Raw genomic sequence first — 21,624 nt, forward strand, 5'->3', positions numbered from 1 at the left:
AGTTGGTGTCGAAAGTTGCGAGTGTATGTCGGAGGCGGGCTGGTGGTGGTCGGGGCATGCCTCTATTGGGCCAAGAGTGGGGCCGGGGTTGGCAATGCGGGAGAGACAGCGGAGGGGACAGAGCTGATTCGAACTCCGGAGGGGGAATGACTATTACGCCGCCTCGGCCGATCGGCTTCCGGGGAAGGTTATAAATAGCGGTCCCGGGTAGATGCCAGCAGGGTGGCAGTTTAGTTGCAGAGGGAGGAGCTGAACCCGTGGCTTTGGGCGAAGTCACGCTGCCTGCCAGTCTAAGCTTTTGTAGGGTATTGTGTCCTTGGTTGGTATGTCTCGTTTTAGAAGTGTAACTTGTTTATTAAAGTTGCAGGCGTCCTTTATTCGCCCTCTGGTGCAGGGAAGTCCTTAAGGAATCTGTAAGGAGTCTTGTAGGACAGGCTTTGTTAGGAACGGTGAGGCTTGTGTGCTTTAATTTAAAATATTTCTCTCTTCTCCAGGGCACCCTTTTACTTGCAAACTTTGGCTTTTTTTTTTTTAATTGAATGGACAGTTTAGGATTGCTTTCTTATTAGCAAGTGTGCTCAGGCTGCTTAGCTTTGCTGATGGAATCACTTTTCCACAAAACTACATAGCATTTAATTTTTTTTTTTTTTTTTTTTTTGTGGTATTAGGGCCTCTCGCTGTTGTGGCCTCTCCCGTTGCGGAGCACAGGCTCCGGACGCGCAGGCTCAGCGGCCATGGCTCACGGGCCCAGCCGCTCCGCAGCATGTGGGATCTTCCCAGACCGGGGCACGAACCCGTGTCCCCTGCATCGGCAGGCGGACTCTCAACCACTGCGCCACCAGGGAAGCCCAGCATTTAATTTTTAAAGGAAATTTCCTGAAGCTCCTTGGAGAATGTGTTCATAGATCCCCAGGCTTCAGGTTACCTAGCCCTAGTTATTAATTCACTCAAACAATACTTGTTGATTTCCTCTATTTTGTGCAAGGCACTGGGCCAGAGGTAATAAAGTGAACACTGATAGCAATGAAGATACTGTGTCCTTTTAATCCTCACAATAACCCTATATGATAGGTGCCATTATTATTTAACCCATTTTAAAGGTGGTGAAATCAGACACAAAGAAGTGACTTGCCAGGGTGACACAGCTAATGCGTTGCAGAGTGGGGCCTTCCAACCAGGAGTTCACCCTCTTAGCCTCAATACTATCCTCTCTCAGGTGCTTGCTTCCAAGGATTTTAATCTATTAGGGGAGATATTTACCAAAATAACTTACATTAAACGGCTGTATGAATGCCATACTAAAAAAAACAGTTTTTTTTTCAATTTTGAGTTGTAAAGTTTTTCTCCATTGCTTGAAAGCCATAGAAGACATGGATAATAAAACAGCAAAGAGCTTTAAAGCGAAGATAGGGGAAAATGTGACAATTAAGATGGAATACAGTTGGCTTTTGAATAAGGGCCCTCTGTCTGCAGTTGCTCCCCATCCGAGGATTCAGACAACCACGGACTGTGTATATTGTAGTAATGTTAATATTTACTATTGAAAAATAGCCGCCTAGGAGTGGACCCATGCAGTTCAGACCCCCGTTGTTCAAGGGTCAACTGTACTATCTTTGATGTTAACAAGTCCTAGGCTGTGATAGCATGGTTCAAATATTCTCTGAATATCTTTCAGGGTCATTTTTATTTTATTTAGGCTTAGTGACATTTACAAGCAGTCAGGGCTAATTTTCCAGGCTCCAGGCCATGAAATAGGACTTCAGCTTTAAAGCATTGCAAAATCTCATCTAATCATAAAACCTCTAGAGCCTAATGGGGTCCTACAAAGGAGCCTTCCTGTGCTCCTTTTGTAGATGAGCAGACTGAGGTGCTGAGAGATTCAGGTCAAACAGCGAGTGAGTGGCAGGCTTAGACTATACCCGGCCTGTATTCTAGGCAGCTTTGTTCTTTTGCTGATGAGGTCTGGCTAAGCCTGACCAGGGAGTATGGTGGTTGTTGGGGACCTGGGATGATCCAAGAAGAGAAACTAGGGTAAGTGGGGAAGTTGGGATAGGACTAGGTCCTTGGTAATGGTAGTTCAAAATCTCCCTCAAGACAAGAATTCTATTTTTATTTTTAAATTAAATTTAATTTTTTTTATACAGCAGGTCCTTATTAGTCATCAGTTTTATACACATCAGTGTATACATGTCAATCCCAATCTCCCAATTCATCACACCACCACCCCCACCCCCCTGCCGCTTACCCCGCTTGGTGTCCATACGTTTGTTCTCTACATCTGTGTCTCAATTTCTGCCCTGCAAACCAGTTCATCTGTACCATTTTTCTAGGTTCCACATATATGTGTTACTATATGATATTTGTTTTTCTCTTTCTGACTTACTTCACCGTATGACAGACTCTAGATCCATCCATGTCTCAACGAATGACCCAATTTCGTTCCTTTTTATGGCTGAGTAATATTCCATTGTATATATATACCACATCTTCTTTATCCATTCATCTGTTGATGGGCATTTAGGTTGCTTCTGTGACCTGGCTATTGTAAATAGTGCTGCAATGAACATTGGAGTGCATGTGTCTTTTTGAATTATGGTTTTCTCTGGGTATATGCACAGTAGCGGATTGCTGGGTCATATGGTAATTCTATTTTTAGATTTTTAAGGGACCTACATACAGTTCTCCATAGTGGCTGTATCAATTTACCTTCCCACCAACAGTGCAAGAGGGTTCCCTTTTCTCCACACCCTCTCCAGCATTTGTTGTTTGTAGATTTTCTGATGATGCCCATTCTAACTGGTGTGAGGTAATACCTCATTGTAGTTTTGATTTGCATTTCTCTAATTAGTGATGTTGAGCAGCTTTTCATGTGCTTCTTGGCCATTTGGAGAAATGTCTATTTAGGTCTTCTGCCCATTTTTGGATTGGATTGTTTGTTTTTTAATATTGAGCTGCATGAGTTGTTTATATATTTTGTAGATTAATCCTTTGCCCGTTGATTCGTTTGCAAATATTTTCTCCCATTCTGAGGAGGGTTGTCTTTTCATCTTGTTTATGGTTTCCTTTGCTGTGCAAAAGCTTTTAAGTTTCATTAGGTCCCATTTGTTAATTTTTGTTTTTATTTCCATTACTCTAGGAGGTGGATCAAAAAAGATCATGCTGTGATTTATGTCAAAGAGTGTTCTTCCTATGTTTTCCTCTAAGAGTTTTATAGTGTCCGGTCTTACATTTAGGTCTCTAATCCATTTTGAGTTTATTTTTCTGTATGGTGTTAGGGAGTGTTCTAATTTCATTCTTTTACACGTAGCTGTCCAGTTTTCCCAGCACCACTTATTGAAGAGACTGTCTTTTCTCCATTGCCTCCTTTGTCATAGATTAGTTTACCATAGGTGTGTGTGTTTATCTCTGGGCTTTCTATCTTGTTCCATTGATATATGTTTCTGTTTTTGTGCTAGTACCGTATTGTCTTCATTACTGTAGCTTTGTAGTATAGTCTGAAGTCAGGGAGTCTGATTCCTCCAGCTCTGTTTTTTTCCCTCAAGACTGCTTTGGCTATTCCGGGTCTTTTGTGCCTCCATACAAATTTTAAGTTTTTTGTTCTAGTTCTGTAAAAAATGCCATTGGTAATTGGATAGGGATTGCATTGAATCTGTAGATTGCTTTGGGTAGTATAGTCATTTTCATAATATTGATTCTTTCAATCCAAGAACATGGTATATCTCTCCATCTGTTGGTATCATCTTTAATTTCTTTCATCAGTGTCTTATAGTTTTCTGCATACAAGTCTTTTGTCTCCTTAGGTAGATTTATTCCTAGGTATTTTATTCTTTTTGTTACAATGGTGAATGGGATTGTTTCCTTAATTTCTCTTTATGATCTTTCATTGTTAGTGTATAGAAATGCCAGAGATTTCTGTGCATTAATTTTGTATCCTGCAACTTTACCAAATTCATTGATTAGCTCTAGTAGTTTTCTGTTAACATCTTTAGGATTCCCTATGTATAGTATCATGTCATCTGCAAACAGTGACAGTTTTACTTCTTCTTTTCCAATTTGGATTCCTTTTATTTCTTTTTCTTCTCTGATTGCCGTGGCAGGGACTTCCAAAACTATGTTTAATAATAGTGGCGAGAGTGGACATCCTTGTCTCGTTTCTGATCTTAGAGGAAATGCTTTCAGTTTTTCACCATTGAGAATGGTGTTTGCTGTGGGTTTGTCGTATATGGCCTTTATTATGTTGAGGTAGGTTCCCTCTATTCCCACTTTCTGGAGAGTTTTTATCATAAATGCGTGCTGAATTTTGTCAAAGGCTTTTTCTGTATCTATTGAGATGATCATATGGTTTTTACTCTTCAGTTTGTTAATATGGTGTATCACATTGATTGATTTGCATATATTGAAGAAGCCTTGCATCCCTGGCTCTTTTGTGGGGTAATGGCGGACGCTGGGAGGGCTCATGCCAAGGAGTACTTCCCAGAACTTCTGTTGCCGGTGTCCTTGTTACCACGGTGAGCCACAGCCACCCCCCCGCCTCTGCAGGAGACCCTCCAATACTAGCAGGTAGGTCTGGTTCAGTCTCTCATGGGGTCACTGCTCCTTCCCCTGGGTCCCTATGCACACACTACTTTGTGTGTGCCCTCCAAGAGTGGAGTCTTTGTTACCCGCTGTTCCGTCAAAGTCCTGCAGTCAAATCCCGCTGGCCTTCAAAGTCTGATTCTCTAGGAATTCCTCCTCCCATTGCCGGACCCTCAGGTTGGGCAGCCTGACGTGGGGCTCAGAACCTTCACTCCAGTGGGTGGACTTCTGTGGTGTAAGTCTGTGAGTCACCCACCTAGCAGTTATGGGATTTGATTTTACTGTGATTGCACCCCTCCTACCGTCTCATTGTGGCCTCTCCTTTGTCTTTGGATGTGGGGTATCTTTTTTGGTGAGGTCCCATGTCTTCCTGTCGATGATTGTCCAGGAGCTAGTTGTGATTCTGGTGTTCTCGCAAGAGGGAGTGAGAGCACGTCCTTCTACTCCACCATCTTGGTTCCAAATTCCAAGAATTATATTTTATATATATTTGTATCTCCCTCAGTTCTTGGCATAGATTCAGTGAATGTTTCCAATGGGTGGCTCAATTCTGAACTTATTTGCTCTCCATTCCCAGCCATGAATAACCGTAGAAGTGGTCTGTGAATGAATGAGGAAGGTATTTATTGACTCAGGAATGCTTTAGGACTGCGATGAAATGACATATATGGAAATGCTGTGAAAATATAAAACCTTCTATTTGAATGCAAAGAATTAATCACATTTTTGATTGCATGCCTGAACACATCTTGCATGCTCCCTCTTCCTTAGCTTTTTTCATAGTATTCTCTCCTTCTCAAATGCCTTTGCCTTCCTTTTCTTAGCCTTGTAGGAGGACGTGATCTCCTTTGATGCCTGGAACTTTGGATTTGTGTTACTCTGCTTGCCGTGTTATTACTTGTTGACTTTTCTTATCTCCAAGTCTGTGACCTATTCCAGTTTAATTCTACAGATGCTCCTGACGGCCGTGCCTCTGAGACTCAGCCCTCAGTACATGTTTGTTGAATTAAAGGACATCTTAAGAATAAGCCCTACCTGGATCGCGCACTTCTGTTCCCATTGTTGCTTTCTGGTGTTTGTAGGAAGTTGCTTCCGGGAGTTGTGGCAGTAGTTATGACATAAAAAATGAGTTAGACCCTTCTTCCTCTGGAGGCTGGAAGTATGTTTATGGAGTCTGCTGGGTTTGGGTGCTAGACCCCAGGAGGGACCGCATGATGGGGCAGAGCCTAAAGGCATAGTTAGTGGAGTTAGCTGAGGTTGATTAATGGAGTTCCAGGTCCTCTACTTCTTCCAATTTTTGAAGGAAAGAGAGCATTGGGAGTCAGGGGGATGGTGGGAGTGCCTTCTATGTACCCCTGGGGATCTGCCACGGAGGGTGGTGGAGGTAGCCACTGAAGCCTCAGAAACAGCAAAGGTCGATGACACTTCACCTAGCTCAGTTAGAGCTGGCAAAAACTGGCCGCTTGTGGGAACCACTGAGAGAATTCCTAGTTATGCCCACATCTGCAAGCACAAACCTATGTGATAAGGTTAACCATGGAATTTTTCTTTCTTTTTTAAAATTGGAGTCATATTCCATGCATGTTTAATTTTCTTGCGATGTACACCTAACAAACGTGAATCTATCATTCACTCAGTCAGTCTGGGTTTGGGGGGGTATCTCACAGGATGAATATCCTGATGCACTGAAAAGTATGTGGGTGTTTTCTGTATAGCGTGGTGGCTAAACAAGTACTACTGTATTGTACAGTATTTTAGACAATCTAAGGGAAATTACTGGTAATTTTGACTTTATGCAGTTTTTGCTGGACAAGCTGACTTAGACAGTAACTTTCATGTAAGACGTGACTGGACTTTATAGCATTTTTTAAAAACTTTCCAGGTACATGAAGGATCAATTAGACTTATGTGACCTAGGCTTGGAATTCAATAGTGAGTTTATAACTACAATTTAAGTGGGAAAACGGATTCCAAGTTTTAAATACCTGAGTTAGAGACAAACTTTTGAAGCATCTTCTGTAAGTAAAGGACTTGGCAAATAAATTCATTGTAGATGCCCACATTTAACTGTTATTTTCCAACCTCTTTGAATTAGCTTCTTTTTTGTTTTTAATGTTTTTGATGTACAAAAGGCAAAGTATGTCTTTCTCAGCACAGAAATGTTTCGTTTTCTTTCCTTTAGTGATTTACCTTCAAAGAAATTGGGGATTCAGAAAGTTGGGAGCTCCTGTGAACATGGCGAACCTACTGAAAACAGTGGCGACTGGCTGTTCCTGCCCTTTCCTTAGCAATTTGGGGTCCTGTAAGGTTCTACCTAGGAAGAAGGATTTTTTACGAACATTTCATACTCATCAGGCGCTGTGGTGTAAAGCCCCTGTAAAACCAGGTAAAGTCTCACTTCACGTCATAGGAGCCAATAGATCTCCTGATGATAGATAAAATAAGGCATGCAGTTTTACAGCCCTGTGTTTGACAGTGATCATTTTGAGTAAAAAACGAAATGAGTGCTTTCTTATATTTTCCATGCATGGAAGTTCCTGACTGTCAGTGCTAACAGAAAAGAAAATATAATAGAAAAAAAAATGTCAAATCAGTTGAGTTGTACCCAGGAAACTATTGCTCATAGTATCCATTTCTCCTAGCAGCTCTTCCTCTTTCCTGGTCGGTGTTGGGGAATTGTACGTATATGGCTCAGCTATGCTCAGGAATTAGGAACTAGTTGTATTAATTGATCTGCATTAATGTTTCTTGATTTAGTAAATGGCAACTTCATCTCAGTTGCTCAGGTCAGAAACCTTGGAGACATTCCAGATCCGCGTAGTAGGTATAGGTCAGCTCTACCTTTTATCCAGAATCTCTCCTCTTTTCACCATCACCACTGTTATCATCCTGGTCCAAGCCACTATCATCTGTCACCTGGATTGTTGCATTAGTCTTCTAAGCGGTCTCTGCTTTCTACTTCTGTCCCCGACAACAGTCTGTTCTGTACATGACAATGAGAATAATCTTTTTAAAACGAAAGATCATGTCACTCTTCTATTCAAAATTTGCAACTAGCTTCCTAGGTCACACAGAGTAAGAGCTGAAGTCTTCTAGTGGCCTCCAAGGCCTTCCTTGCTAGGACCCCCACTTGCTTGTGTTCTGGGGTGCAAGCCAGAAGGAGAAGAGTGTCAAAGGGGAACCTTCTAAGCTGAGTCAGATCGCTTTAGGCATCTTGCCCAGAGACCCTCCTAACACTCTGTCTACACCTCATTGGCCAGAACTCAGACAGGTGGCAATATGTAGCTCTAAGGGAGACTTGGCCATTTTGTGTTTTTATTCTACATGGCAACATACTCAAATAAAAATAGCATTCTGTTATTTTTAGGGGAGGAACAGCTTGGTTATTTGAGAGAAACCAGAAGTCTTTGCCAAATAGAATAATTCCCTTTTTGTTTGTAGGACTATTTGTACATTAAGGACGCCTAAACTGCTAGGTTTTTTGAGTTCTTTTTTTTTTTTGCGGTACGCAGGCCTCTCACCCCTGTGGCCTCTCCTGTTGCGGAGCACAGGCTCTGGACATGCAGGCTCAGCGGCCATGGCTCACGGGCCCAGCCGCTCCACGGCATGTGGGATCTTCCCAGACCGGGGCACGAACCCGTGTCCCCTGCATTGGCAGGCGGACTCTCAACCACTGCGCCACCAGGGAAGCCCCAAGGTTTTTTTGAGTTCTTATGTCTGCCTTTTGTAGACTTCACAGCTCTTTTCTTGTTCTCTCATGACAAGTCACTATTGGCAGGGTACCTGCCTCTGAGAGCCCTCAGCCTTATCTTCAGATTTTTTTAAAGTGTTCTGAAAAGCCAGATTATCCAGTGTGATAAAATTGTGTATAAAGTAAAAGCCAATAACTACATTGAGCACATGGGAATTGTCCTTGTGAGTGAAAGCTTGGACTTCAAGATTTCTATATCAACTATGCATGAGACTTTTTTTGTTTGTTTAACTTCTGGTTCTTGACTGTTTCCTAGATAATTATTTTTTACCTCTAAAAGATGAGGGTCCTATTTATTCCTTAATATAACCACACTTTCATTACCACATTGAAAAGCATGAAAGGTAATTTCAGTCAGTATTCATATTTTCTCAATTTTTTCTTTTCTTTTCTTTTTTTTTAACAGTTGCTTTGTTCAAATGGTGATCCAAACAGGGTCCCTGTGTTGTATTTGCTTGCTTGTCTCTTAGGTCTCTTTTGGTCTGTATGTTCCTCTCCTCTGTTTTCTTTTTAATTTATTTGTTGAAGAATTTAGTTGTTCTGTAGAATTTCTCACATTCTATCTAGGTTTAGCTTATTGAATTCCCTTGGTATTGTTTAACCAGTTTCTCTGTCCCTTGTATTTTCTGTAACATTTAGCTAGAGCTAGAGGCTTGATCAGACCCAGGTTTGCTTTTTTTGGCAAGTGTACTTCATAGGTGATGCTGTGTACTATCTGTTGCAGCACATCAAGAAGATTCATCAGTGAGTTTAGATGCTGTCAGTGTGATCCATCTATTGTGAAGTTCTCATCAGTTTTTCACTCAAACGCTGTAGCAGTCATTTGATGATCATTAAGTAAATCCGTGATTTTATCAGGGGCTTTAAAACGGTGATATTCCATCATTTTATCTTCATTTATTAGTTAGAATTTTTCTATTAAAAAATCTTTCCCTGTATTACGTCATCCCTTGGTATCCATGGGGAATTGGTTCCAGGACTTCCCGTGGGTACCAAAATCTGCGGATGCTCAAGTCCCTTATATAAAATGGTGTAGTATTTGCACATAACCTACACACATCCTCCTGTACACTTTAAATCATCTTAGGTTACTCATAATGCCTAATACAATCAAGTTTTGCTTTTCAGAACTTTCTGGAATCTTTTTTCTATTTAATATTTTTGATCTGTGGTTGGTTGAATCCGTGGATACAGAGGGCCAACTGTATTTAGTCACTCTGAGATTGTACTGGAAGGGTGGGTAGATGTTTGATTATTTTCCATTATTTACTAGTTTTGCTAATCAGCTGGTTTTCTTATGTATACATTTTCTACTTCTGCTGTAATAGATGATCACAAACTTACTGCCTTCATATAACACAAATTTATTATTTTACACTTATGGAGGCCAAACTCTGAAATGGTTCTCACTTCCAGAGGCTCTAGGGGAGAATCTGTGCCCTTGCCTTTTCCAGCCTCTGGGGACTGCCTGCACTCCTTGGCTCATGGCCTCTGCCTCTGCCTTCCAGTCCAGCAGGATAGCATCTTCAAATTATTCTTTGACTCTGACTCTTCTGCTCCCTTCTTCCACATTTAAGGACCCATGTGATTACATTGGGCCCACCCAAATAATCCAGGATATTCTCCCTGTTTCAAGGTCATCTGATTAACAACCTTAATTCCATCTGCTACCTTAATTCTCCTTTGCCATGTATTGGATTCTGAGGATTAGGACATGGATATATTTGGGAGACCATGATTCTGCCTATCACACCTTACTTTCTCCAGAGTTGACCAATGAAGCTTTTAGAAAATACTTTTTTATTTATTTATTTTTTTGCGGTATGCGGGCCTCTCACTGCTGTGGCCTCTCCCATTGTGGAGCACAGGCTCCGGACGCGCAGGCTCAGCGGCCATGGCTCACGGGCCCAGCCGCTCCGCAGCATGTGGGATCCTCCTGGACTGGGGCACGAACCCGTGTCCCCTGCATTGGCAGGCAGACTCTCAACCACTGTGCCACCAGGGAAGCCCAGAAAATATTTACTTTTTGAGTTTTGAAATATTTATTATTATCCTGAACTCATGGATTTTAACATCTTTAGATGCGTTTTACTGCATTGCAATTAATTATCTTTTTGATGCTCAAATTGGCTCATATTTGGCCAGCGGAAGCCCTTTGAGGTTGGATCCTAAATCCTTTTGATACAACTTCATTTGTCTTTGGTAGGACCTAGATAATTTGAGGTTGTCAGATAAGTGAACTCCAGATTAGTTTATGTGATTTAATTTTGCACATTAATTCAAGATATTTGCCAGCTTTCAATTATTTTCCTCCCTCTTCTTTTAAGTAGAGAGCAAGATTCAGCATATGTTTGCCTTTGGCCTACTGTCAATTATTACTGCTTAAACAGTGTGGGATCTAAGACTGTATGTCCAAATGCAGCTATTTTAGGTTGATTTAGTCTCTCTAAGGTCTCAATAAATTACTCTGTAGAGATAATTTGATTTATCTTTTTATTATATATATTCAGAGTTTAGATTGCTAGAGTGGGTTTTCTAAACTTTAGTAAAACTTATATAGAAGCAGACGCTCTTCATTAAAAAAAATATATCTGTTTGTGTCCATATATTGAGTAAAACAACAGAAGAAACTAGTCTACTTTAGCTAAGTCTGGTCTGAACCATATATAAATAATTTAACTCTGTGTTATACAGGTTCTTTTGTGTTGCAGGCAACACAATCACATCATGTTGTATTTTGTGATGAGGGTTTATTTTTATTTTATGGATTCTTGGGAAGTATGGGAGCCCAGGAGACCCTTCATCTACTTCTTGGAAAAGTGGGATGTTATTCTGGATTTCATAGCCATGACTCCTCTGCATGTCCACTACTGATGTTTCTACTGTTGTGGCTGCTGACCTCCCTTTGATTATCTCATGGCTGTGTTTATGAATAGCTGCTGCACCATTCTACTCTCTTTGTCCTTTTCGGTGGCTCTTGCATCCAAACTCCCTTTGAGAGAACCTGATTGGGTTGGATAGTCATTGGCCAACATGGAGTGTCCTCAGGCAGAGTTCCTGTATAAGTCATCTCATGGGCTGCTGGTTTTCCTTAGGTCTGGCCTGTAGACTGTTATCTCTGACCCAGCTGCCCACTCCTGGTCTAATCAGTTGTGGTCAAGAATGGAAGGTCTTAAGATACAACACTTGGAAATCTATGACCAATCTATGAAATCTTGGCCAAGTTGTCAAGAAAAGGACTTTGGGTGTGGCAGGCCATCAAAGTGTCTAGTGTAGGATTGTTTTTCAAAATAGTTAATTACTTCTGTCTTCCTTAAAGGTAAAGACCAGGAGACCATAAACCTGAGAGGGTTAGTTAGATGAGTGGGGTTAGCCTGTTGAGTGGCCTTTCAACGTATTTTTCCCTAAGAATAAACTAAGCTAGTTATAGGCCTTGAAGAGAGCCATTTGATTAAATAAAATATTTAGGATTTTCAGGAGAGTGGATATAAAAATTTCCAGTCATCTTATCAAAGAAAGTCTAAAAATTATGAGTATGAATCAGGAACATCATTTTGAACAGCAACCTGTATGTGCAGTATATTTTGAACAGACTGCCCATTTCTGTTTTCTGAACGGTATTATTAAAACACTGACTTTTGGTGGTGTTATTTACCAAATTTTTTTTTTTTTTGTCTTTGTTGTAGGAATTCCATATAAGCAACTGACTATTGGGGTCCCCAGAGAGATTTTCCAAAATGAGAAGCGAGTGGCATTGTCTCCTGCTGGCGTTCAGGCCTTGGTCAAGCAGGGTTTTAATATTGTTGTGGAGTCGGGTGCTGGCGAAGCTTCCAAGTTCTCAGATGATCACTACAGAGCAGCAGGTGCCCAGATCCAAGGGGCGAAGGAAGTGCTGGCTTCTGATTTGGTGGTCAAAGTAATTATTCCTTTCCCCCTTCCATTTATGGCATGCTGACTTTTCTAAATCTTCTTGTAGAAAGATTAAATTACCTCTTCTATGCTTATAGTTTTCCATACTTTCAAATGATGCTTTTTTTCTCAAAGAAATGGTTGCATGTTGTGAATATTCTTCATGTTCCAGTAGAACTTTTATCAGGCAATGTGACCTATATTTAACCATGAGAAAAGAAGACGTGATCTTCCTTTTTACATTTGCTATGTGGAAATGCCCTTCTTATTGCCTAGGGAAAATTTGCAGTGCATGGTTCCTATATGTCCACAATACCCTCAGGTGAGTGTTTAACTGCTTCTAGAATGGAAAGGAGGCATGGAACTCCTCCTGGGACCGAATGTAGAATGATCTTCTGATACCTTGAAGGAATAGTGATTTAACTGACGTAGGTACTATTTCTAGAGAGGGAGGACTATTCTGGAAAAAGCAATGTTACAAATAAAAAAGCAATTTTACAAATAAAATCTTAAGTAAAAAATCATGTAGAGAAAAGAGAGACTGTATCTGAACGTTAACTGAAATCCTAAGCCTTCTGTAACCAAGGCAAGTAAGGAAGTATGGATTAAATAAGCATGATTATCTGGTTAAAATAAACTGCTTACTTTTTCAGGATAGACCCGCTTTTTTCCTACATTAATTTCTAAGGGGAACTCAATCGCGTCGTTTTTTTTACATACAGTCCACTGAATAACTTGATAGGGTCTTAAATCATGTTTTTTGCAGAGACACAAAACTTTTCTTCTGTAGAAAATTAATAACAATATGATATGGAGATAAATAGTAATTCAGTTTAAGTTTTTAAGTGTTTAGGTATACTGATACTTGGTAATGTAACTTGGTATAATAAAAGAGCTTAGAGAAAATAGAAAAATGAGTATAATCCATTGTAATGTATGTTATAGGGACCAAAACCTTTTGAGATGTCACACAAAAAAAGATTAGTAGGGTGCACATAAGTTTTAGAAGTGCTCTGTGGTGTTTCTTTTAGGGATTCACAATGTGTATGAGCATGTTAAATGCACTGAGAAATCCTATAATATAAAAAGTTAAGTAACCTTATACTTGTACTAATAAACTACTTGATCTTAGGGTCTCTTTTTTGAGTCAAGTCTATTAATATCCTGAGGAACTAGAGACCCAAAAAGCACCTTCAGGGAAACGTTCTAGTGGCTTAACTCGCTCAGATGTCAACAGTCTCAGCTGAGCATTTGATAGGGGCCAGGAGAATTAATTCAAAGTTGTCCTCTAATTTTTATTAAATCTATATTATAGATTCTCACTGAGGAAAAATAGACCTTGTCAGAGAGTCTTAATTAAAGTCCAGAACCTAAAATCACATGCATCACCAGATCAACAACTGAAATGGGAATAACAGATAAAGGTGTCTCATAGGTAAATTGAGATGAAATGCTGTGAAATGACAGTATTGACCCAGTGTTTGTGTTTCTGTTTCCTTTTAAAACGTTAAGTCTCAGAGCTGTTTTTCTTTTTCTGTGCTTACTAGCCTAAAAGCACTATTGCTGCAAATTGGGAGCTAATGAAATCATATACTTTCAGATTGATTTTAAACAGGGATGTGAAACACATTTTAAAACACCTTTTTAAATGGAATTTTAAAAAAGTTGGCTTGAAAAAGTGGACGTTTGAAACTTTCAAGCATGTGCAGTGTGTGTTCATTGACTGATACTTAACAGAATATATTGTAGCTTTTTGCTTAAACCCAATTCAGTAAGGCTACTAGTTTGAGTTGTGTTCATCTATAAATATTCTTCTGGAATTTTAAGGTGACATAAATTGATACATATTACCATGGATATTTTAGTTTATGTTGTTCTTAACTTCTCACCACTCCAAATGTTTGTGCTTGCCAAAATTAACAAGAGTTGAATCTTTGAACACACAACAAAAACTTCCTGCCTGTTTATTCTAATATGTCTTAATTTTACCAGAGTGATAGATTTTGGGAGAACAGGTTTGTTGTAGAACCTACATATTTTTTTACTGCTCTACCTGTCATTATCAAACCTGTCCCAACACTATTTCCAGATATGTGTGCTCCTTACTCAGGACCAGGTCATAGGTTCAGTGAGATGATAGGTGGCATAGATCTTTGTGTGCTTTATTTTGTTTAGGAATTGAGTCAGAAATTTATTGCTGAGAGATTACTTCTGGAGTGTTATTTCAATCATGGCATATTATTTTAATTGTTTTGTTTACTTAAAAATATTATAGAGGCATTTACATTTTTAATTGGTGATGACTTTTTTCTTAGGTGCGAGCCCCTATGCTTAACCCAACGTTAGGTGTTCATGAAGCTGACCTTTTAAAAACATCGGGAACACTGATTAGTTTTATTTACCCAACCCAAAATCCAGACTTGCTAAATAAACTTTCCAAAAGGAAAACTACAGTTCTGGCGATGGACCAGGTTCCAAGAGTCACAATTGCTCAGGGATACGATGCACTAAGCTCCATGGCCAACATTGCTGGGTAGGTTGATTCTTTTCCATTCCAGCTGAACAAAAGCACAATGGTACTATAGAAACGCTCTCACTGTAGCTCTTCTCTCTCACAATGATTTTACTTGTAATGATTGTTGGAGATTGCAGCCTTCTGAGAGTGCACTTAAATTATTTTGAAGACTTGTATTGTTTCACAGTCGTCAGTGGGAAATGGCTCTTCACTTTGCATGCTATTGTACACTACTTTTTAATCTTCATGGGGAGAAGGGAAGTAGTATTTCCTTCCACCAAAGGAAATGACTTTTTGTTTTTAATGAAATGCAATATCTTAATATCTGTTTTCATGAAAAACTGTATGGTAAGTAAACCTTAGTGTTAGTAATTTCTAATTATCCAAAAACCTTAATATAGTAAACTCATATTTTACTGAAGTCGATAGCAAGGGTAGTGATAACAATTTAGGACAAATGATTTAAAATTCACATAGATCTAGTACTGTTTTTTAGACTGTTAGTCATAAAGGATGAGAAAGGGAAAGGGTGCAATGTAGAAAGTCTTATTTTTAGTTTACTAATTATAAGGCTTCTGAGTCTATGCTAAGAAAGTACTTCCGAATACATAATGTCCCAAATTTTGTTCTTTGGAGTTTATCTGTACTTTAACAGGGATACACTGTATTTCATGTGTGTGTGTATATATGTGTATATTTTTGTATGTATTAGGTTGAAATTACTGTTTTTTTCCTCAGTTTTATTACAGTATGACTGACATAGAACATTGTATAAGTTTAAGGTGTAAACAATGATTTGCTATATATATATATATTGTGAAATTATTACCACAATAAGTTTAGTTAACATAAATCGCTGTTGTCATAGGGTCAGAAATGGTTGGATATTAGCAGTTTCATATGGTTCAATTCTAATATATACATATTGGTAGATTTACCATTTTAATTAGCTTTTACATAGGTAAATTTATAAAATATTTAATGAATAGGGAAAATGCGTGCGCTTGAGGAAGTTTCATCTGGTGTCAAAACCCATATTGGTAACTGAGGGCTAACTATGGCCAAGATGGCAGTAAACTTCATTCGCCCACCAGCACTAATTCATTCCCCATTGATTGCCTGGACCACTGTGTATAAAAGAATTCCAAGGCCCAATCAGCTCAGAGGAATGTGGCTCTGACTGAGTAACCATGCCTGCCACGGGGCAGGGATAGGAATAACTATGTGAGTACAGTGTATTGCTGACTCTGCCTGGAGAGTGGGAAAAATCTGGAAGTTAGATGATGCTTATGAAATCAGCTCATCTAAGAAGCCTGTTGAATTAGATTTTAAGCATGAAAACTATTAGTAGTGACAACTTGCTAATATGAATGAGGCACCGACAAATGAAAATGTTTAAAGAATAAAACGGCGCATGAAAAAAGACTAACCTGAATAGACTCTTAAAGCTAACACATGAACTGAAAGTTTTCTTAGGTTTCATGTCTTAGATGTAGCATATCAAATGTGCCACAGATTCCACTTTGGGTTTCAACTTGTTCACATTTGATATAAATGAGATGCAGTAAACAAAAAGGACAAGTTAACAACACATTTTGTTGTCCTTATGTAATATGGCAAATGATTGGTTTGAAGATATATCTTGTGATGTGAATTAATACTAAGGGACAAAATAAACTTTTGTCATATTTCTTTAGTTTCTGGAAGAGTTATGCAATATGGGACTTAAAATTTTATATAGGAAATGTACAACGTAAAGTTTTAAGGGTGCTGTTGATTTTTGTCATGTGAAATGCACATGTGTGAAAGGTTATCCCCACCAGTAGCTCTAGATCAGTGGTTTTCTGCTGCAGAATCTTTTGAGCAAATGAAATATGAAGCAGTATAAACAAATCCAATAAGAACAGAGTTGTCTTCATTGAATTGAGGGATGGAAGGGTGTCTAGAAACATTCTCTCTCTGTTCTCCATCCCAGCCACAATGGCCCCAGAGTTGGCTGAAATTTGAACTTTTGGGGATCCAGGGACACAGTTTAAAGAATCACTGTCTTACGTCCTGAGCTGGTATATGCAAAAGGCATAGTTTGAGATGAATCACCTAGTATACTTACCCATACAATGTGTGATAAATCATTATCTAACTCACACACACAGCTGTATTACCGTGAAGACACCCTCCTTCTAGTTCCCTGATGTTCATTCTGAGCCTTTTTGCTTTCATCAAAAACAGGCCCACTTTTATCACCTTTTCCCACTATCAGCGTTTTCTTGTACATTTCCTGTGTAATCGGTCTCGTTTTTGGCTTTTTCCAGTATAACAACTGAATCTTTTAAAACGTGAATTCCAAAATTAATTCCTTCTAGTGGCCTTTGAATCTTTATCATGTTTGCTCTCTGAATATTTCTATCACTTGGATTCAAAACTAACAAATAATGTAATCATTAAAATATTTTTCTGCTCTAATATGATTTAACTTAAAGTAATAGTGGTAACTGTTCCATGCTTTTGCACTAATTATTGTATCAAGTATTATTTTACAAAAATATGACCAGGGAAAGGGTTTTTTTGTGAACTAGCAGGTGGATCTTATCATTATAATATTTGCATTATGATATTAATCTTTGTATCATAGTGTTAAGGTAGACTGTGTGTTACTGAGAGTGTGCAGAAGTGCCTTTTAAGTATAAAATAATAGAATGAAATTAATGTAATAGGAAATGAAATTAGTGTAATAAAAATATCCTATTAAAGAAAAGGTGGTATAAATTACTAGTTTTTGATACATAGAGCATTTCTTTAGCTAAAAACATATTTACCAAGCACTTATTGTAACAGGTTTTATGATAAGGGCTTTACCTGCATTATCTCATTTAGTCCTCACAACACTAAGAGACTCTTTTTGTTCCCATTTTAGAGATGAGAAAACCAAGGATTAGAGAACTAAAGAAATTTGCCCAAGGTCACAAAGCTAGTTAGTGATAGAACTTGGACTTGAACTGAGGTCACTGTGTCTCAGAATCCCATGGTTTCAACCATTAGAGATCAAGGGAAGTGTTTTTTGTTGTGAGGTTGGAATTTTATTATGTACAAGCATATAGCCAATCCATTTTTTTTAATTTGAAAGATTTTTTTCCTCTATTATATAAAGACTACACAGTCAACAAGGAAAATTTGAACAATAAAGTAAAACAGAAAGTTTGAAGTATCTGTAGTCCCAGCTGCCAAAGAAAACCATTGTTAGCATTTTCTTGTCTTCCCTTCATTTTTTTTTTATCCCAACTGAGCTTCTGTAGTGCTCATTACAAAGAGGTCAGAGAGCGTCACGGGTAAGAGTGTGCCTCTGTAGGCAACATGCCAGGGTCAGACGTCTGGCTCTGCCATTTACTAGCTGAGAGACCTCAGTCAAGCCTCTTCACCTCTGTGTGTCTGTTTCCTCACCTATAAAAGGAAGATAATAGTTATACTTATACATAGAATTGTTGTGAAGATTAGGAGTAAGCATATATACAGCACTTAGAACTGTTTTTGACAGATAGTAGTCACTATAAAAATGTTAACTATTATTCTTTAATAATTTCTCCTATATAAACTTAAGTTCTTTAATTTTATAGAATTATTTATCCATTTATTTTTCTATTTTCTTAAGCTACAAGGCTGTTGTACTAGCAGCAAATCATTTTGGACGTTTTTTTACTGGTCAGATCACAGCTGCTGGAAAAGTTCCTCCAGCTAAGGTAGGTAAAACTTTAATGTTTCTTCATACTATGAATTAGGCAAGGGTATTGTAGTTTTTAAATAGTTATTTAAAAATTTTTTGTTTGCAAATTATGATGTTCATGTCATATACAAATATATGGCGGAGCCTCAAAGCTACTTAAGGTTACTTGAAAACAATGAATTTTGACATTTCTGGAAGTTCAATTTTTTTTTTCCTGTTTTTCACTTTCTAACTTGAATTCTTAAAGGGATTTTGGATGACTTGTTTATTAGTAATTGTTTAAAAAGCCTCGTGATACATTCAGCAAATTCTCAACTTCCCAATGATTGTGACACATGGGCTCAGGAAAGACTTGGTTTTCTCACTTTTTGCCAAATTTTGGGTCAAGAGGACAGGAAATAGTAGGTGGTATAGTCAGGGTATTTGGCAGGGGGAAAGGGTGCAGTTTCTTTAATCTATATTGAGAGCAGAGAAGAGCAGTTGATGAGAGGTAGTGGTGGCTAGGTGAAAGAATCGATTATGGTCCCCTTCGAGGCCACGGACCCTAAATAATAGTGTAAGCCTTTCAGCAAAGTATAGGAAACAGGACCTTAAACGTTGTCATCTATCTGCAGAGTATACTCTGTAGGGTACAGGTTTACTTGGTGCTTCCTGCTCTTAATTACTTTGTTATATCAACCCAGAGCTCTCACACAAAATAAATCTCCTAGAAAAAATGAAAAAAAGATAATAGCAGCTTTGAGAAATCTAGTTATACATGGCTTTAAAAACAGACCAGGTGAAGACGGTGGCACGTGGTTCAAGTGGAGGCCAGAAAACTTAACCAGAGACTATGAGCAAACAGCACAGAGGTGTGATACGTAAAGTGATTACATCTGACTTCTTTCTCAGGATCGTAAGAAAAGGTCTGACCCTCATGGTGGCCAGAAGTTGGCTGCTGTTCTTAGACTGGCTGAATGCTTTGATGCACAAATCCACTACTCAGTTTTGGTTAGAATCTGTCTGGAAGGTGAGAGGAAAGCTGTTAATATAAGGGATTAAAAAGTGAAACGGAAGACAAGAGGTGTAAAGGAAGGAGAATCAGCTTTTAAAAGGTGGAAAAGTGACTCTCTTTACTGAAAATTTAAATTGCAGCTTAAGGGATTTTAGTTACATGTCAGAAACACTTTCCTGATATTGAAGAATTGGGCAATAGATGGACTTATCAAGGTAGATTGCTTAGGGACTTCCCTGGCACTCCAATGGTTAAGACTCTGTGCTTCCACTGCAGGGGGCGTGGGTTTGATCCCTGGTTGGGGAACTAAGATCCCGCATGCTGTGCAGCACAGCCAAAAAAAAAAAAAAAAAAAAGTAGCTTGCATAATATTTTATTTGGGTTTCCTTTAAACATGGAGTGTTCTTACATGTCTAGAATGAGCTAAAATCAATCGGTTGATGGCTTTTGATGTGCCAGGCACTGTTCTAGTAGCTGGGGATATGGCATGAACAAGGCAAAAAAATCCCTGCCACAGAAATTTACACATAGTAGGGACCACAGCGAAGAGATAAATAAACCATCAAACACATATGGGATATCATTTTAGATATAAAAGAAAGGAACAGCATGATATGGTGGTGAGTCATAGGAGCAAGCTACTGTAGTTAGGGTGATGGGGAAGGCGCCTCTGACATTTGATTGGGACCTAAAGGATGGGAAGAAAGAAAGCGGGGTTCAGGATTCTAGGCCAAGGGAATAACACACGTAAAGGTGCCGTGATGGGAAAGAATTCAGTGCTTCTAGGAGAGTAAAGAAGGCCATTGGTCTTCGAGTGTGGTGAGTAAGGTGGAGAGTGATCTGAGATGATGTTGGAAAGGTAGGCCAGGGCTGGATGATGTGGAGCCTTTCTTATAGGTCATGTTACAGAGTTCAGATCCTCTTTTTTTAAAAAATTATTTATTTATTTATTTTAAAAATTTATTTATTTATGGCTGTGTTGGGTCTTCATTGCTGTGCGCGGGCTTTTCTCTAGTTGTAGCAAGCAGGGGCTACTCTTCATTGCGGTGTGCAGGCTTCTCATTGTGGTGGCTTCTCCTGTTGCAGAGCACTGGCTGTAGGCGCGTGGGCTTCAGTAGTTGCGGCACATGAGCTCCGTAGTTGTGGCTCGCGGGCTCTAAAGCGCAGGCTCAGTAGTTGTGGCACACGGGCTTAGTTGCCCTGCGGCACATAGGATCTTCCCAGACCAGGGCTCGAACCCGTGTCTCCTGCACTGGCAGGCAGATTCTTAACCACTGGGCCACCAGGAAAGTCCCAGATCCTCTTGCAGATGAGGGAATGTCTGATTTAGGATTGTTTAGGAAAAACTCCACTCTTGCTCCTGTGTCTCTCTTTAACTTTCATATAGAACACTTCACTTCTGATACTTCCAGTCACCAAATGTGTGGGGATTTTCCCCACACCAAGTAATTCTGTGACACCAGCTGGGTGTCCTACAATTTCACTTAATTCTGAAACTCTCTGCGTGGAGATAGCATCAGATCTCACAGGTTAAGGACTCAGGCCCACAGGACTGTCCCCACCCCCCTTCAGATGCCAGTCACAAGTCCAGGTTGTCACCTGTGCTTCTGACAGGTTAGCCGTAAGTCAGAAGTTCCCACAACCCGCCTTGGGTTCAGTTAATTTGCTAGAGGTGCTCACAGAACTCAGGAAAACAATTTACTTCCTATTTACCAGTTTATCATGAAGGACTATGATAAAGGATGCAGATGAACGTCCTGTTGAGAGAGATGACTAGGGAAAGGTACGTGGGATGGGGTGTGGGGCTTCCATGCCCTCTTTGGACACCATTCCTGGAAGCTTCCGGAACCTCCTGGAACCCTGTACTTTTGTGATTTTTATGGCGCTTCATAATGTAGGCATGATGGATCATTAACTCCATTTCCAGCCCCTCTTCCCTTTTTGAAGAATGGATTCTGTGTCTTAAATCATGGGGTCTTTTGTTATTTTTCTTTTCTTTTTTTTTTTTGCGGTACACGGGCCTCTCACTGCTGTGGCCTCTCCCGTTGCGGAGCACAGGCTCCGGACGCGCAGGCTCAGCGGCCATGGCTCACAGGCCCAGCTGCTCCGCGGCATGTGGGATCTTCCCGGACACGGGTTCGTGCCCCGGTCCGGGAAGATCC

General features: G+C 39.5%; 1 protein-coding gene across 4 annotated transcripts in view; it reads left to right on the forward strand.

Moving 5' to 3' along the window:
- Positions 1 to 21,624, forward strand: part of NNT (nicotinamide nucleotide transhydrogenase) — a 93,499-nt gene that overhangs the window by 1,186 nt on the left and 70,689 nt on the right. For 3 of the 4 annotated variants that reach the window (XM_029216406.1, XM_029216404.1, XM_029216405.1), the window contains exons 2-5: positions 6,758 to 6,961; positions 12,013 to 12,242; positions 14,551 to 14,768; positions 18,397 to 18,484. In XM_029216406.1, the coding sequence (XP_029072239.1) occupies positions 6,811 to 6,961; positions 12,013 to 12,242; positions 14,551 to 14,768; positions 18,397 to 18,484 (687 nt within the window). In that variant the 5' untranslated portion in view covers positions 6,758 to 6,810. Of the gene's footprint in view, positions 1 to 6,757; positions 6,962 to 12,012; positions 12,243 to 13,550; positions 13,671 to 14,550; positions 14,769 to 18,396; positions 18,485 to 21,624 lie in introns of those variants that run through there. The other variant, XM_029216407.1, reaches the window with a different exon arrangement.

Source organism: Monodon monoceros, unplaced genomic scaffold, assembly GCF_005190385.1.
Source record: "Monodon monoceros isolate NGI ecotype Baffin Bay Population unplaced genomic scaffold, NGI_Narwhal_1 Super_Scaffold_12, whole genome shotgun sequence".
NCBI lineage: Eukaryota > Metazoa > Chordata > Mammalia > Artiodactyla > Monodontidae > Monodon > Monodon monoceros.